The sequence below is a fragment of the Poecilia mexicana genome, unplaced genomic scaffold (assembly GCF_051168715.1).
Source record: "Poecilia mexicana isolate PSO_F unplaced genomic scaffold, ASM5116871v1 scaffold_13, whole genome shotgun sequence".
In the NCBI taxonomy this organism is placed as follows: domain Eukaryota; kingdom Metazoa; phylum Chordata; class Actinopteri; order Cyprinodontiformes; family Poeciliidae; genus Poecilia; species Poecilia mexicana.
Genome location: NW_028263382.1, coordinates 24,046,629 through 24,064,137, shown reverse-complemented (window position 1 = coordinate 24,064,137; position 17,509 = coordinate 24,046,629). Strand labels below are relative to the sequence as shown.

The 17,509-nt window shown below is 39.4% G+C and overlaps 1 protein-coding gene and 1 long non-coding RNA gene across 2 annotated transcripts; one reads left to right on the top strand and one right to left on the bottom strand.

The window, feature by feature from the left end:
• Positions 1 to 416: 416 nt before the first annotated feature.
• Positions 417 to 15,953, bottom strand: ccdc92ba (coiled-coil domain containing 92Ba). The gene is made up of 4 exons (XM_088011907.1): positions 15,558 to 15,953; positions 14,113 to 14,257; positions 8,975 to 9,022; positions 417 to 5,015 (listed from the first exon to the last, which is right to left on the bottom strand). The coding sequence occupies exons 2-4, from the start codon at positions 14,243 to 14,245 to the stop codon at positions 4,306 to 4,308; spliced, it is 891 nt and encodes a 296-aa protein (XP_087868033.1). The 5' UTR covers positions 14,246 to 14,257; positions 15,558 to 15,953; the 3' UTR covers positions 417 to 4,305.
• LOC148155828 (uncharacterized) lies at positions 6,861 to 7,601 on the top strand. The gene is made up of 2 exons (XR_015765102.1): positions 6,861 to 7,149; positions 7,275 to 7,601. It is a non-coding gene; the product is annotated as an uncharacterized LOC148155828 (long non-coding RNA).
• Positions 15,954 to 17,509: the final 1,556 nt, after the last annotated feature.

Below are 17,509 nucleotides of genomic sequence, written 5' to 3'. Positions count from 1 at the left end.
TTTCTAAACATTTGTCACCAGCTTTGTCACCGTTTTTACATTTGTCACGTAAAAACGTCCTTAATTGAAGAGTGAAAATTTGTCTAATCGTGTATGAATCTTTTAAGAAATAATTTTATGCTAAGCTAAAACTAAATAGTTATATATATATATAAAACACATGAAAAGACGTAACCCTTTTCTTCTCACTGCCTCATATTTAGAAAATATTTTACCCATTTGAGTTAAACAGAAAATGTTTGACTTAATGTCAGATGAAGACAAAACGTATGTTCTTAGAAGGCCCGACTATTTGGGGCCTCCTAAGGACAAGTTTGAACGTTTAACGTATTATTCTAAATCGTCCTTAATAACAATACTTCTAAATATAAGAAGACTGCAAAAATAAGACAAAGTTCTTTCTGTGAATTCATCAATACACTTGCAAAATTTCTCTTTAATTGTCTCAGATTAACTTTCAACAAAGTATTCGGCACACTCAGCAGTCCCCCATTTTATTCCATTTTTGGTACAGTTTCACTGTAGGTTGCCAGCACAGTATATGCGGTAATCAGCATCTCATGCTCAGCCACAGGCCAAACCAAGACAAGAACCTTAAGGGACACCTTTCTTCATCCCATGTCGAGTCCCACACAGCATTATTGCTAGAAATAATCAAGAAAACATGTCCAAGAAGTGGCTTGATGGAGGTAAATAAATACAGTCCAGAAAAATCAACTTTAGACCTAAACAATGAGAAAGTATAGAAGCATTGCTGCTTCCTTCTTTCTGTCTAATAAACAGAGTAATTCTTTAAATTATGATTTTTATTCTTCCGTCAGCTGAGATTTCTCTTAATATGTTGTAAAAAGTTGGAAATGAACAATCCAGGCTTGGATGAGTCACTGCAGCTGGAATATTAAAGGAAAAAAATCATAGATTTTAAAATGTGTTGAGATTAACTTTGTTCCAAACTAGAAGATATAGAAGAAAAATGTTGCAGTAAGGGAGTCTAACAGTCGAACGTCCGCATGTCCTATTTTCAGTGCAACAGCTGTCTTGGAAAAACAAAATAACAACCAGAGGGTGGGCTAAGATATTTAGCAAAATAATTCATTTCAACTAAGACAGTCCATAAAGGGATGCAATAATATTCCTATTTGCTTAAGGAGTGGAAGCAAAGAAACAAATCTGTCAGACAAAATTACAAACCAAACTCAGAAGGTTAGATTATCACAAAATATAAAGGTAATTCCTCTTTAGCTCTTTTTAGAATATGTAACCTTAAATATAAATACAAATAATCAATCATCTATTAACATATTGTTGTATATGTAGTGCTAAATATTTAGCTGGAAGATTAGGAAGGAAGCAAATCAGGACAGCAGCAAAATCACGTTTTGACGTCAATAACAGAAAATTCAGAGCAGACACTGAGAATTACACACAGTAAAATGATATATATTTATAAATCCCAAACGGAGAGAAGAAATTTCCACCCTGCCCTGCTTATTTCGTCGTGCACAAATCCCCTGCTATAAGGCTGCAACTACAGAGAAGTAGTTACTTTTTAGAGATTGCCTTCGTAGAGTCAGCAGAAAAAAAAAAACTTTCCTAAAAGACATAACAAAAAAGTTTAAATTTAATTTATATTTTAGTGGTGTTAACACCAGAGGTCATCACCTTCTGATTTCCAGAGAGAGATGACTCCCGTCTTTCTGGATATTTACAGTCTTTGTGAAGATTTTCAACAGTAAAGAGACACAAACGAGTAAAACCAGCCATTAAAATGTACAGACTCCTTAAAGATGAAATTCTTTTGTTTGTTTGTTTGTTTGTTTGTTCTCCTGAGGTCAAAAGAAACTCCAACACAACAAAGCAACAGATGAAGTCGCAGTTCAGGAGACAAGCCACACCTGAGGAAGACTGGGCGCTGGTCGTTTCGCCCCTTCGCCGTTTCATGTAGGTTGTTTGGTTCAGTTAATCATTTAAAGTGATTCTGTTCATGTCGGCTGCAGCGGAGTTTGTTTATACGACTTCAATGAATCATATAAACAAAGGTCGCACAGGCATTTTTTTTTCTGTTAGATTATTGGCCATAATCATAGGATTGGTCTTATTTGACTGGATCAAATGGAAATCAGAACCACACTCAATGGAAATTTGCTGTAATGCAAAAAAGGACACAAAAAGATACAAAATCAAATAAAATTTAGCTTTGAATATTTTAACACTTTATTTGAAGTGTTACATGGCACTGTCATATACATAAACGTGAAGAAGTCTTCATGAATGTTTACAACTGTTGTCATGAAGTGTCATTCGGTAAATAATGACACTTTTAAGGCAAAGTTGCACTAAAAGTTGCATTAAAAGTCCATTAAAAGTGTAAACTTTGCATTATTTGGTCAATAATAACCATTTTAATGCAAAGTTCTATTAAAATTTCCATTAAAAGTTCATTAAAATCGTCAACTTTGCATTAAAAGTGTCATAATTTACTGAATGACAACATTCATAAACATTCATGAAGACTCCTTCTTGTTGATGACAGATGTTATGCCATGTATGACAGTGTCATGCCAGTCTTATGCACACACCTTCAAATAAAGTGTTACCGAATATTTTTATGATTCAGGAACACTAGTAACACATATGAAATTAAATAAATCTAGCTAAGGGCGTGGGTACCAAATGATTTGTAAATAGATGTGAAAACTGAAGGGGGTTGGGCAGAAACTTTCAAAGGTGGCCGCAAATAATCTTGACGAACTCCAAAAAAAAGAAAAAAAAAAGACATTAATGACATAAATATGCGTAAAAGTCCTTTTTTAATATTCATATTTATAAAATATGTGATGCATAAAACTGTCTGACCAAATGAAGTCAGTAAGCTTATCGCGGTGGCCCTCTATAGTTGTCCCTTGGTGGGCACCTTTGAGTTTGGGTTACCACGGCAACATGGCGAAGGGGAAAACTGACCCAGATCTCACAGTCCAACGAGTCACAGCCGAGAGTTACCTGAATGCGGCCTTGTTCTGTGAAGTTTCAACCCAAAGAAAAACCCTGAAGATCGTCAAGACAGGCACTGAGGCACAAGTTCAGCTTTGAATCTTCACAACTGAAGTATTTTCAATAGCAAGAAATTATTATTAAAGATGGAAGAGTAACTTTTCTTATTTTAAATGTTTGCATAGATTTGAACTACATCTGATTCTTTTTGTTTTCTAAAATTGTTTTCTTCAAGCGATCATTTGTCTGTGGATGAAAAACTAGAAGGGAAACTCAAGAGACAATCAATCAATTTTACCTAAAGCAAGTCTAACACGCTATAGACATGTTTCGAAATAATAGGGATATTGGAAATTCAGTGGTTTTTACTTTTCATCCGTCTTATGCTGGTACAAAAAAATGATCTGAAACCGCAGTTCTTTTTTTCCCCAGTGTCTGAGCCAAATTAGTGACAGATTCCATGTTAGCATTTTACCAGCCCTTTCAACACCACCTGAGAAGTTTGAAGTGATTATTTTAAAACTCAGACGAGTTTTTGTGTTGAGAGAAAACTCTAGACATTTGAGTCTCCAGACTAGCCTGTTGACAATTACGTCACTGTAGTGATAGATGAGAAGTAAAACGGGAGCCGGTACTTTGGAGAATAGTTAGACTTTCAGCTGTTTCCGTTCACTTCTGCTATGTTGTAGACAATTACTGTAGAGCTCATTGTTTTAACAACTGTCTTTCTCCTTCATGAATAAATGGGAAACAGAGTTGTAAATCTGAATGTGCAGTAGAGTCTGCTAAGAAAAAGGCCTTACAATTTCTAAAATAATTACAAACTCTATATTCTGCTCATTGTGATTAAAACACACACACACACACACACACACACACACACACACACACACACACGCTCTGCTCCCACTCAGGTATTTTCAGCTGCGACTCAGTCGGAGGACACAAACACTTGGACACGCAGCCTGATTTACAGTCGGCCTTGGAAGATCTCAGTTGACTGGGCCGAGGTCAAACTCACCGTCTTTACAAATCAAAGCTTCAAAATTAAGGCTCCGCAGAACACAGAGCATCTAACAGCAGTGTAAACCTAAGTCGTGACACTCACCGACGTTTGCTATGCAAGTTATTTTAGGATTATATTAAAGATTATTAGAAAAGTATTAGCAGTAGGTGTACGGTAATTAAATAGCTAAAACCAGTCTCAGTAATAATTCAGTCAAGGTGCAGAGCAAAAGGTAATAGTATTAACAGTCTGATGGAAGATAGCATACAGCGGTCGCTCTGTCGGGTGAAAGCAGAGATGCTCAGATGCTAATCTGCGTTGGTCTGAGCAGCAGGGGGCGCTGCTGCTGAAGACATCAGTCTGGCTGCTTCATCGTGGACCTCCACCGCTCCCTCCCCGCCTCCTTCCTTCTGGCCATCCCTCTCCAGGCCCAGAGGAGGCTGTCTTTGTGCCACAGTGTGTCTGGAGCGGGCTCTGTGCCTGCGAGGCTGCAGGAAGAGCGCCGGGTCCGGCATGGCTGTGGGCTCCGCGGGGCCCAGCACTTTCTCTATGGGGACGCACTCCCGAGCGCGCTCCACTCTGGAAGACACCCTGATGTTCTTACGCTTGGGTTTGACCACAGGAGAGGACGGGGAGGCACTGGCGAGGGGGGAGGAGTTCTGCTCGGCTCCCAGCTGAACCCCCTGGCTGCTGGCCCTGGCCAGGAGTCCCTGCCTCTGCTGCATCCTCTGGTGGTGCAGCTTCTGCTTAGCGGCGTGCAGCTGGAAGGAGAGGTACGCCGCCGCCTCTGTCTGCTTCTGAAGCTCCGTGTTCAGGACGGTGGAGCAGTGGCTGCGCCGTTTCAGTTCCTCCAGGAAGTGACGCTCCTTTTCCTTGAGGTTGGCCCTGAGGGCTCCCACCAGCGCTCCTTTGTGACCCAGCTCCTTCCGGAGCTCTCCCAGAGTGTACTCTTGCTCGTCCAGTCGCGTTTCCAGCTCCTTGCAGCGGGCCTCCAGCATCTCCTCTTCCTCCAGTAACTCTGTCACAGAAGCAGAGCAAGTATGAATATCTTATAAATGTTTACTGCACAAATAGGGCCCTTTCACCCTTATACGCTTAGATAAAATCAAGCGCAGGACCCGGCAACTACTGTCAAGCCCTTATGGAAAAGTGGCAAAGCAAAAGAAATTGGTGGAGAAAAAAGAAAAAAAGCCAGAAGAGGTTCTGTTTAAAGATAGCGATTGGTCATGTGTTGGATACAGATAACGTGGGTTGCTCTGGTAAGATGACTCAGTAATACTGAGCTACATCCAAGAGTTTTAGGTCTAAGCATGTATGTTTAAGAATGATCCAGTCAAAACCGTAACACATTTGAGAACCTGTGGCTGTCAGGATTATGGGTTGTTTTGTAGTTTTGGTCGTGTTTTGATTTGATCATCCTTGTTTCTGTCTTACTGTAGAGCAGTTCATTTTCAGTCATTTCAGCTACGTCATATTTCATCGTCCCATCAAATCTGACCAGCTTCCTTCTTTCTGCTGAAAATAAAAATGTCTGCAGCACATTGCTGCCACCACTGTATTTCACAGCGCACCTGATGTGTTCACATTGACATGCAGGGTTTGATTCCTCCCACACATAATTCTGCATGTTGCAGATAATGTCCAAATCGAATCCTTCCTGTTAGATACTTTCCCCTCTTGTTAGAAACCAAATGAAATGGGGAAATTATTAATATATTCTGCCTTGTCTTTATGAACATATTTTAATTTGCAGTCCCTCCACATGACAGGTCCACCCAATAAATATTGGGAATCTCCAGTATATGTGTATTATTCTCAACAGAAAGCCCCAAAGTCAGACTCCTCTGCTGTCGGTTTCCTGCCAAGGTTAGGTCTCCCACGTTGTGCTGTTTAATTTTTAGTCGTTTTTTATTTCCTGCGGACAATCTTTGAGCCGTTTCAGTCCCACCTCCAGGCAGAGGTTCAGGCTAAAAGCCCCGAGTCGGTGAAGTTCAGTGACTTTGCGGTGGATCATTGTCCTGCTGCTTAACCCAAAGCGGGCTTCAGTTTCCTCAAGCGTGCAACGCAAGGCGGAGGTGAAGTCAGACGTGTGGAGGTTGGTAGCGAATGAGCAACGACTTTTAACTTCCTACAAGTATTTATTCAACTGAAGCAAAACAAAAAAAAAATGAAGTGCCAACTTTACTATATGCTACTAGAGAGCACACAAAAATACACACAGGAGAATAAAAGGATGACCTACTGGTCATAATAAGGCAAGTGGTGCCACCATGTGGTGAAACACTGCATTACAGCAGAAGGAACTGCTGAAAGCAACAGAGCAGCTCCACATCATCACACCACCACCTCCCTGCTTGAATGTTGATAATGTGTAGAATCAGACCATTTTGTTGAATCATGCTCCAAAGCAACGATGTCTGCTGTTAAATAATTAAGTGCATTTGATGGGGACGTTTTCCTAACGATACAGAGGAATCAGCAGTAATCTGTTGGGATGCGTTATTACAAATTACAATGTCTCAAATTACAGTGACAGCCACACAATCTTCCTCCGACTTATTTTTAAGCTAAATACAGTTTTATTACAAAATGAACAGGATGACTCAGACGATATCTTGTCCTTACTGTATGAATAGTTATTGTAAATATTTGTGTATATGCGGATGCATACATTTGTTTATTCCCTTTTTCAAAGGGTACAATAAGCAGTTTTTCTTCTAAATGGCTTGAAATAAAGCAATAAACTAAATCAGATCCAAATACATTTGGCCCCAGTTGAAGACTAGATCGTTTTTGATATGACTTGATACCTAAATCCCTAGAAATTAGAGATGGCGTGCTTTCTTTTCCATCATGGCCGTAATGCTATCTGCCCATCTTTATCCTCCCCTCCTCCACGTCCGTCACCGACCGCGTCCCAACTCCTCATCCCTCTCCTCTCCGGCTCACGCCGCCTCTCTCCTCCCACTTCTTCCTCTCTCTTTCTTTTTCAGGCCTTACATCTGAGTAAAGTCTGTAAGCAGACACTCCCACTGGGACCTCCAGTAGGAACTGGAGCAGAAGAAGAAAAAAGGGAATGGATCGATTTGTAAGGCCATGCTGTATTAATGGATTGGGGGATAACCTGCCCTGGAAATAAAGGGATCTAATGGGTGAGTAATGCACCCAAGCCAAAACCCACTTCTTACTCCTAGCAGCCACACTCGCTCGCCTTTTGACTCCTCTTCCTCCTCTCTGTGTCTAATTCCATGTGACAAAATGGAGCCCGTCTCTGCAGCCACAACTGGACATCAGCCACGAGGCGAAGCTGTTGGATCACGTGTGTGTGTGTGTGTGTGTGTATCTCACACCCTAGCAGAGTTGTTGCAAATTTTATTTCACACAGCAAAACTGCACATATGACCAGCAGAGTAAAACATTCATGGCGTGCGAACGCTTTGTCAGAGGTTTCTCTCTCTTAGCTGGTGCAGGGATGAAGGATGAGCTGCTGACAGGGAACGGTTCCCCTGAGGGATGGGGGGGGTGGTCAGCTGGGGACGTAAATGTTCGTCTGTCTTTGTGTCCTCAGAGCAAAGAGTAGAATAAAAATCCAAGAGGCAGCAAATTTTCACACTTTGCTCGTTACAGGAACAAGCTTTAGTGCGTTTTTTGTTGTTGTAAATTTTCTGGTAGAATAATGCAAAATTGCGCACAGTTTTGAAATAATAATAATAATTTAAAAAAAAAAGACTAAATGGGATCACAGAGATTTACTACCTACTTATTTCTCTCTTTATATGCCCTGAAATCCACATTTGTCTGTTTTTAGGTTTCATCACTTCTCATTTGACTTGTGTCTAAACAACAACGACCTACGATCACTGAATGCTCTGCTGTTCCACAACCCCAACTGAGTTTCACTTCAAGCTCCAACTATTATACATAAAATCAAAGCAGGTGAAAAATGTCAATTTGTCATACCGTTTTTGATCTCGTGTTGTTAATAGTAGCAAAACTGGTGCTGCCTTCTTTGCCAGATTTCCCTTTTAAGATAGATTTCGTTTTTAGTGGGACTTCCCAGGTTAGATGAAAGGCAAAAAACTAAAAATAAGGTTCTTAGCAACATGATCCCACCTACGCCGTTAGGTACTTTCTGTTCAGGTGGCTGAATATAAATATAAGCCACACTTCATACTTTTATTTGTACATAGCAATGCATTTGTTTACTTCCTCATAATAAGTACTACTTTATTTGGATAAGTCACAAAAAAAAAATTAAAAATAAGATTTGTGATTTTAACCTGACAATGTGAAAAATCTAACATGCACTAATACTTTTCAATGATAGAACAAGATAAAACTGAGAAAGACATTTGGCACATTATCAGGGCTCCCACTAACTTTCCATTTCAAACGACTTGATCAAGAGTTTTCCGTCCAATTTGAAGGGAATATGTGCAGTTAAGTATTAAACATTTTCATAGTTTGGGTAGTTTGATTTTGCAAGCTTTCTTTTGAAACTGTAGCAAAGTGAAACTTTGGTCAATTAGAATCTCTAACACATAAGAACGGAAATGAATTATCAAGAATCAAATGCAGATCCTCTAAATGACTGGGATCAGTGATGCAATCCTTTAACAAAATTTTAAAAAACAAAGCAAAAAAAAAGGAATTTTTGTGCTTTGAATCTAAACCAAAAAAAAAAAAAACCCAACAACTTTAGTCTAGTTCAAAAACATTAAAATGAGGCCGAGCAAGCTGTGAAAAACCCATTTTTGTTATTTAGTTTGTGTCAGTAAGACAAACCACAAGTCATCAGTGTGCTCAACAGTGAAGGAGCAACATCATCATCATCAATGTAAAGGGCCCCTCCGTTTTTCATAGATTTGGGTTTCAACATTTTACCCATACTCAATTTTAACCTTTCTGTGCTTATCCAGAATATGAAAATTACTAAATCAACCCCAGACTTTTCCAGATCTTTCAGAAAGTGCATACCTATCTGCGTCCTGCCTGGAGGCTTCGATTTCCTCTCACTCGTCAGCTCTGAAATGAGGAAAAAAAACAACAAAAACTGGCATCAGAGAGACGAATCATATCTTGTTTTATTTATTCTGTTTACACATGTTAGCTACAGTTTATAGCATATTCTCAGAAAACTCATGAATAATTTACTCAAACCAAAATGTGAAATCATCAAAAACTGTATGGAATAGACTCGGTGGAGCCGTCGCAACATAACCTATTAAAAACGGTCTGTAGTGTTCCTTTACATGGATTACAGCGCCTCAGTGGAATCAATACATATTTAAATTTAAAAAAAAAAACTGGAGGCTCAGGTTCAAGAGGAAACATAAAGAAACAGAAACCATCCACAAGCTCAGCATTTGGCTTTCTGCTCCGCAAACCATGCTGCATTTAACAAAACAAAAGCTGACCATGCTGCACAGCCTGGTCCCTAAACAATTAAAGTCTCAACTTTAGCCTGCATTTCATACAAACCATAAAAAAAGCAACAGGTAACTGAGATGGTTTGGCTCATCACAAGGCAAGTTGTTTAGCGATGAAGTCTTTTCTGTCCTTGTAATGCCTCTATAGAAACACCAGGGGTCAGTTGGATCTTAAAGGGGAAGACACACACAAACAGGACTGAAGGAGATTTCCAGTTTGGACACTTTAGACTCTGTTCAGCTCAGAGTTTGGGTCGTTGGCCCTTTAAGAAATCCCACAGTTCTATGTAAACTACAGGTAAAAAAAAACACAGGATAAGACGTAATGTCAACAACCTACAGTACAAATTAATATAAGATATATTTTTAAATCCGTTTCCTTTGTTGTAAGCATTTCTATTTTGAAGATGGCTAATTTCTCATTTGATCCAGGAAGTAAAAAAACAAACAAACAAAAAAAAAAGCTAAAGAGAATCAGGAGGTCAAAACATTAAAAAAACAGATTAAAAAAAATATCTTTCTCTGCTATACAAGACAATTTTACTTTTACACCTTTTATCTTACACCAGGTAATTCAAAGCCATTTGTAGAAAAAGGAGAATAAAGTGACACCAAAACAGGAAGTGCAAGAATAGAAAGAAATATTACAAAAGCCTTTTTTTTTTTTTAATCAAGAAGATGCAGAAAATATAAGTAATCGTTTCAGTTCTGCTTAGAGCAGGAGATCTACTAATGTTGATAAAAAAATGTAAATCATTCTCATCCTCTAAGCCTCGAGCATGACTGTGAGCTGTATGGAAACAAATCCAGTCTGGGATAGTTCTCTGGGGCTTGTCGTTTCCCACGTCGCTGAAGCTCACCTGAATGCATCACGGTCTGTAAAACAACCAGTTCATCCTTTTGAAATCTCTTCATTTCCCACTTTATTAATTCAGGGGTGCAAACACCTTTTCATCACTAACACAATAACCAAAATAGGATTATAATGGTTGTACTTACTATATTTTTTTCAAGCACCCGACTACTCTGTTTACGATGCTCATTTATTAATTGAGCCAAAGACAGCTTGAAGTGAAAAGGCGTAGGAGGATCGCTGCTTGTGTCTGGCCCGTCAATCAGCGTGTCGGCATCAGACATCTGCTCAGCCAGCGAATCTGTCACACACTCCAGCTCAGCATTGGGGGGCCGACGGCTGGCTCATCTAGTCCTCAGATATGTCTGAACGTACAGAAATATTCCTGTAAGAGGAAATATTTAAAAATGTCTATTTTCAGGCACAAACCTTCCAAACTGTTGAATTTCTTTACTAGATAATAAGGATAGGCCTGTCGCAATGAGTAATAAATCAATTAATAATCACAAGATAAATTAAAACTTTTTCCTTTTCTCTCTCTTTCCACCAAGATTGTGTGACAAAAGTCTTCAGTTTGTTGTTTTGGTCTCAACTATCCCTTTTTTTTGAAGATTAATTTTGTTCACAGAGACTTCATTTTATTTGTCGTTTTTATTATTATTATTATTATTATTATTTTAGATATTTAAAGAGTTCCAGTGTTAAATGTTTGCTAGAATTTGCAGTTTATTGATCTTTCAGAGTGAGTTGGTGCATTATTATGCCAATACCGTTATATTACTTGAAAATGGCCTCTAAAGAACAATATTATCGTTTATGGCAATAACGTCTAGGACAATTTATCATCCAGACAAATTTGTTATTGTGACAGGCATGGATAAGAACTTATTTACTTTTGTGATCATTGCATTTATTATTTCCCATTTCCCCATCTCTTATCCTCATGTCACACCATTTCCTTCCTCCGCTCTGCAGCTGGCAAGAAAAGAGACGGAGGCGAAGAATCAAGAGGGAACAGCAGCAAAAGGGAAAGAGATGGAAATACTGTCAGAAAACTTTCCAGCAGCTGGTTTTATGGTAATGAAGGACGGCGAAAGAGCTTCAAAAGGTCCAATTTCTTGTTATCCTTCTGCACCATCAACGCAAGGCATTTATGCAGCCAATTCATTAACAACATGCCGATAGTGAGGGAGGACTGAAAACGGAGAATTCAGCACATTGCAGCATCCAGCAATGCTTTGTAGGTCAGCCTTATCTCCAGCAGCCCATAACTGAGCATTAGAGGTTTTCTGTTTCATCGATTCTGCCTTGAATGCTGCAAAGATATCCTGAAGGACAAACCTACTGACAGAGACAATAAAACGTGCACTAAAGCAGGGGAGGGGGAAAAACAAGACCTAATTTAAAAGAAGTGAATTAGCTTGTGGCTGAAGGAGACGGCAGCAAAGAGGCATTTATGCTGATGAGAAAATTCAGGAAGCAATAAAAGGTCAGCAGCAGAAAGACGCAGCTGATGATCACAACATGCTCGGCTCAACCTTGCAGCAACCTTCGAGGCGGCAGATGAGCGAGCGGACTGAAAACACACATTTCATCTGCAGACATTAAGAAACGTCCCCTTCGTAAAACCTATTGAACACGTAGGTGCACTACAAACATAAATGCTCCAAAACTGCGCAGGAAGCATGTCTTATTACGCGACGAACGGCTTTCTATAAAAGCCGTGCGACCATCGAGGTGGATGGCGGGATTTCAGCAAGAAACTCCAACTAAACTGAAGGCTGAAACATGTATAATATTTTAATGCCGTGCTCTTGAGACGACGTCTTTAGCATTTCGCGTTGAGAAATCAGATCTTAGGTTTGTTTTCTCTTGATGAACGTTCAGTTATCCTGTTCTTCTGAAAAGCACGATGTCTGGCTCGTTTTGTTGTGGCAACAGCTTCTTTAATTATATCAAGAGTTTTGTTATAATAGCTGCTTTTTTTTTTATCTCATAATGGGATACAAAGATCTCTAGGTTGCACTGCTCTAATGGTGTTCAGTTTTTGAGCCTTTTTCTCAAACACCTTACAAATTAGAGAAACCTGAGCATCAGCGAGCGCCCCAAACTGTAAACGGTCTCACAAGGCATCTGCTCTTGAAAGCAGAAAAAGAGGAGAGAACGAAGCAGCGGGTGGTGGGAGTGTTTCGTTTTTTAGGAGGTGTGTGATGTCACCGGTCCAGCTGCGCTGACCAGATGTGAGGGCGCCGGTGCTACAGAGAGACGAAGGGGGTCGTTTTCAGCACAGCTGGTCACCCTGCGTGGCGCAGAGCCATCCATCCATCTCTCTCGCGTAAACACACCAACCCTTCCCCCCCTCTGCTCTGCCTGTGTCTGTGCACCACAATCCCTTTTTTATGGATTACTGGAGCTATGAGATTAATGGAAAAACAATTACCATTATATCTGCAGGCATATTTTAATGCATCTCTGGCAGTAAAAAAAAAAAAAGAAAAGAAAAAGACAAGTGTGTTGGGGTTTTTTTTTCATGCTGGGACAAAAAAGCTGCCTTAGTTTCTAAAAGGGTAAAAACTGAGTTCGGTTTGATTAAAGGTAGTTTGTGGAGAGAAAAGCAGGAGAAATTACTTCAAGGAATGCCCAAAAATGAAAACGCTGTAAATCTAAAGATATGGGAGCATGTTTACAAAGAAGATGAATCCATTACTCTCCAAACAAGAAAGCAGGATGATGTCATCATGTAGCCTCTGTCTGAACATGACTCATGGTGATGTGGTCACATCGGCCAAACAATGGATGCTTTCTTCCATTAGAGTCAGAAGCTTGATGGATTATAATATAATTTTTAAACAAAACAAAAACAGAAATGTAGGAGTCTATATTTACTGACCAAATCCTGTCTTGGGGAGAAAGGATTAATAAGTGGAGTCCTTCCTGATTAATTAAGAGCTGTGGTCACTAAGAAGAAAATACAAGGGATGCTTAAAGAAGATTAACAAGAGAAATCTTTGACCTGAGGGTGAGATCACAGGAAATTAAATACGCCATACTGGAAAATATTTAGACATTTTCAAATACCAAAAACAAAAAATCTCTTTCTAAACATGTTTATTAAATGATCTGAATGAACAATAAATCTAAAGTAATAGCATTGAATTTATGACACCGTTTTGGCAACTAGATTCTCATCATATTTGTGTCACCGGGACGTGAACATCTACAGCATTTGCACAGCGACAGTACAGGTATCGTTTCGTCTGGTGAGTTCTTAATGTAAACTGGAGCAACATTTTAGTAAAGCCAAAAATTATTCACAGTTTAATGTGATCTTTCCCCCCAGAAGCAATATTGGCGTACTGAGGTGGCCCAGTCAAAGTCCAGGCTTGAATCTAATCTGTGCTAAAGATTAGGGTGACACCAAGAAGGTCTTTCCATGTCACCAAATCCATGAAAATACCATTAGGAACATGGAATATGTTTGATAATTAAATATTAAGAAGGGCATAAATAATCTGCAACAGGCTATTTAATTTTTTTTTGTAAAGCGTAAAGTTTTTAAATTTATACTCCTTTTACACGAACAGTCGACCAAAAGAAAAACTTTGATTTTAAAAAAAAATATTTTTATATTTGCCACATAAAGACATGCATTGAAATTCAACCTTAATCTAATCCACTATAAAAACAAACAAACACGAATCCTTTCCAAAGTATAACGTCTTCATGCTAGCAACGCAGAAACAGTAAACATCAGCTTGCAAAAGCGACGTTCTGAATCAAACAGACATTCCTGGAGCGTCAGGGTTACACAAGCGGCTGCACGCTTCCCTCACCTGAGCAGCGTTTCTGCAGGGAGAGGATCTCCAGGTGGAGGCCGTGGAGCAGAGTGAGGTGCTCCTGCCTGAGGAACACCACGCTCCTCTCCACGCTCTGGATCTGATGAGAGAGGCGGCTTTCCTCAGCCATGGCTGCAGGAGTCTACAGGGGGCAGAGGGAGAACAAATAAGAGGCTGACTTTCTTAACGTGCCGCTGTGCGAAGCTCAACAGAAGAAAATCTGTTCAATCAAGGCCACACTGATGCTATAAATACGGTAGTAATGACCAGGGGTGCTCCAAGGGGGCACTGACCTCACCTAACATGCAGAAAATATATATTTTATGTAAATTTAAGAAATTAAAGCCAAGGAACTGCTTCAGCTGGACTTTGGGCACATTTACGTTTGATGTTTTCTTTGGTGTGTGAGGAAATAGACTTCTGGTTGTTTGATTCTTTGTCAACACAACCTGCTTTTTTTTTTTTTTTTTTTTAAATCTAGCAAGACTTGACCGATCACTAATCAATCAGAACATTGTCCGAAAATTAGCCCAGAGTCCCCGTGGCAACTTTAAAGGAGCCGCAGCGATCGACAACTCTGTTGGGAAAATCAGTTGACAGGAAATAATGCAAGTCAACCACTCAACACATCTGACCTTTAAGGAAAAGAAAGCAATTTTTTTTAAAGAAAGCTATAAAAGAAAAAAGTGCAGTTTGTAATTTACTAAAAAACCATATAGAGCCATGAAAAAAGGTTCTCAAGTCAGATGAGATCAAAGTTGAATTTTTTGCACCTCACTCTACTGAAACCTGTCGGTGGCAGCTTCATGCAGCGGGAACGCTTTTTTTTTTTTTAATCAGAATTGATGGGAAGATGGAAGAAGCTGAGATGGTAGAAACAAAACCTCAAAACTTTCTACAAAGTATCGACTTAGGGGGATGAATTAAATGGCTCAGCACCACTTGGACGTGGGTAAAGTTTCTTAGAAAGATGAGCTAATTTAGACCATTTTTTGATCTCATTTGAGCCAAAACTAATCTGACCCCTCAGGTTCAACTCACATCTTCCTAAAAGTTTGCATGCATTTGTTTCCTCTTAAAAAAAATTGAAACAATGTATTATTTTTCTTACTTGACATTTCCACACAAACTTATTAGATAAAAATCCCAGTGAAGTCTGTGTTTAAGTAACATGACAAGATGGTAAATTTATTTATTCATCCATTTTGACCTTCTTAGTCATTAGCCACAAATTTCAAAGTGTCTTTTATTCACTCATTGCCTTTACCAAGACACAACATCACACCAACACTTGAAATTCTATTATTGCTTTAGTTTTGGTGCACCAAGGTGAGTGACTCCCCCATCTGGTCACCCGTTCAGAAACTTTCTAGAGGCGCCCCTGCTAATGAGTCAAATTAGCAGAGGATGCAGGCAGCTCTCCAAGAAAGACTCTTGCTTACCTTCAAAGTGAGGCTAACCAGGTTGACTCGAGAGAAAATGACACAGACGCGTTATAAAACGTCATGTGATGCGGGCATGCTGCTCTCCGGCGCTGCTCCAAATCCTGCGGGATGCGACATTCACCGAAACTCCTCTCATCTGAAGCGATAAAGCGCTTCCCAGCGGCATGTGACGCCGTTTATTTAGAGGAGAGAGGGAGGCTGCGCGGCGCCATCGGTCCTCCGACAAAGCCGCTCCTCCTTGCAACGTCCGCGCCGAGCCTCGCAGGCAAGAGCATCGATCAGGGACGGGATGTAGGACAGCCTGGCGGTGCGCAGTCCATTATAATAATAATAATAATAATAATAATAATAATAATTATTATTATTATTATTGTTGTTGTTTCCCAGGATGCCTCTGCTCCTTCTTCACCCGCGGAGAGAAGCACAGAGCCGCTGGATGGAGCTGGGAAAAGATGAAAACAAGCCACCGTGATCAGAGCATCGTACGACAGAGTGAGAGGGCCAGCTGATTGGAGGAGAGAGGACCTGACAGCTGCGCGTCAACACGCATCAGGATCAATATAGGAGGGCAGAAACTGGAAAGTTGCCCCTCGGAGCAATAAAACTTTCTAAGAGAGAGAAAGGATTTTTTTTTCTTCCGTTTCCCACAAACAGAGCTGATATACGTGTCAATCCTTTTTGGGTCCACGGACTTGTTCTTGTGTGTGTGGATTTTTTAAAAAAGTATTTTTGCATAACTAGGTCGTTTTTTTAAAAAAAATAAAATTGCCAGTTGTGGTATTTGTGTATTAATACCACAACTGGACCTAAATGAAGACGAAGGTAGCTGGCAAGTTTGACGGTGAGATTTTAATGGAATAGTAATTAAACAAAGACTTACAAAAAGAAGAAGAAAAAGAAAGAACGAGAATACTGGGAGCCGAAGCAGGCACCAGTGAGGACTGAGAGAAAGGGAGGTGTCTAAATACTGGGAGAGTTTTGCTGGATGGACCGGGGCTGATTAATTAACAGGTTGCAGGTGTGAGGGGAGAGAGCGGAAGGTTGGCGAAGGCAAACAGGGAACTGAGAAATCAAATCTAGAAGAAAAAATTAAGCTAAATAAATTAATATCAGTAAAATAACTAAGAGCAGACTGAACTAAAGTGAAGCAGAAAACCCCCCAAATGTTTTTAAATGTCTTTAGACCTTTATATTTAATGGGTTTCAGCTATAGTCAAATATATTTTATATGCACTATAAATCTACCAGCATATGAGTTGAGAATAACCTACTTATTCTTCTGTTATTTTTCTTGTTATAAAAATAATTAAATTAATTAAGCTGAAATTTAAGAGGTGACAAATTAGAGAAACGTATAAGTTCTTGTTAGTCTTTAATTATGATTTTCATAATTATAAAAATTATATAACGTGCACAAAAGAAATGATCAAAAGAAATGATCAAAATTAGTGTTGCCATCACTTTTTGATATGTCCCATAAAATACATTAAATATATGTATGGGATGCAGGAGAATTTACATTTTTATATTTCTGGGTTTTTGTTTTCTTTCAATGAGATTTTAATTAGTAAGTGTTGCCTTTAAGTAAGTCAAAACTCTGAAAATACATGCATGCTTTTCATAGTGCAGAACAAAAGCTAATGAGAACATAACAAGAAACTGGAAAATTTTACATTTAATAAGTAATATTTTAACAGGGGACTCCAGCTTCCTCTCACAGTCCAGAAATATATAGATTGGGTTAATTTACACTGAGTAAATAGATGTGTAGTTGTAACTTTAGCATTACTTCTTGAAAAATAAGTGTTATAAAACAATTCTACCACTAGAGGGGGGTATATGTAAAACGTTGTTTTCGTGACGCTGCCCTCTGCTTGATGTGACATCCCGTTTCCTCTGCAAACAGGAAAACCAGAGCCAAGTTTTTTTCCTCTCATCTTTATTGCCAT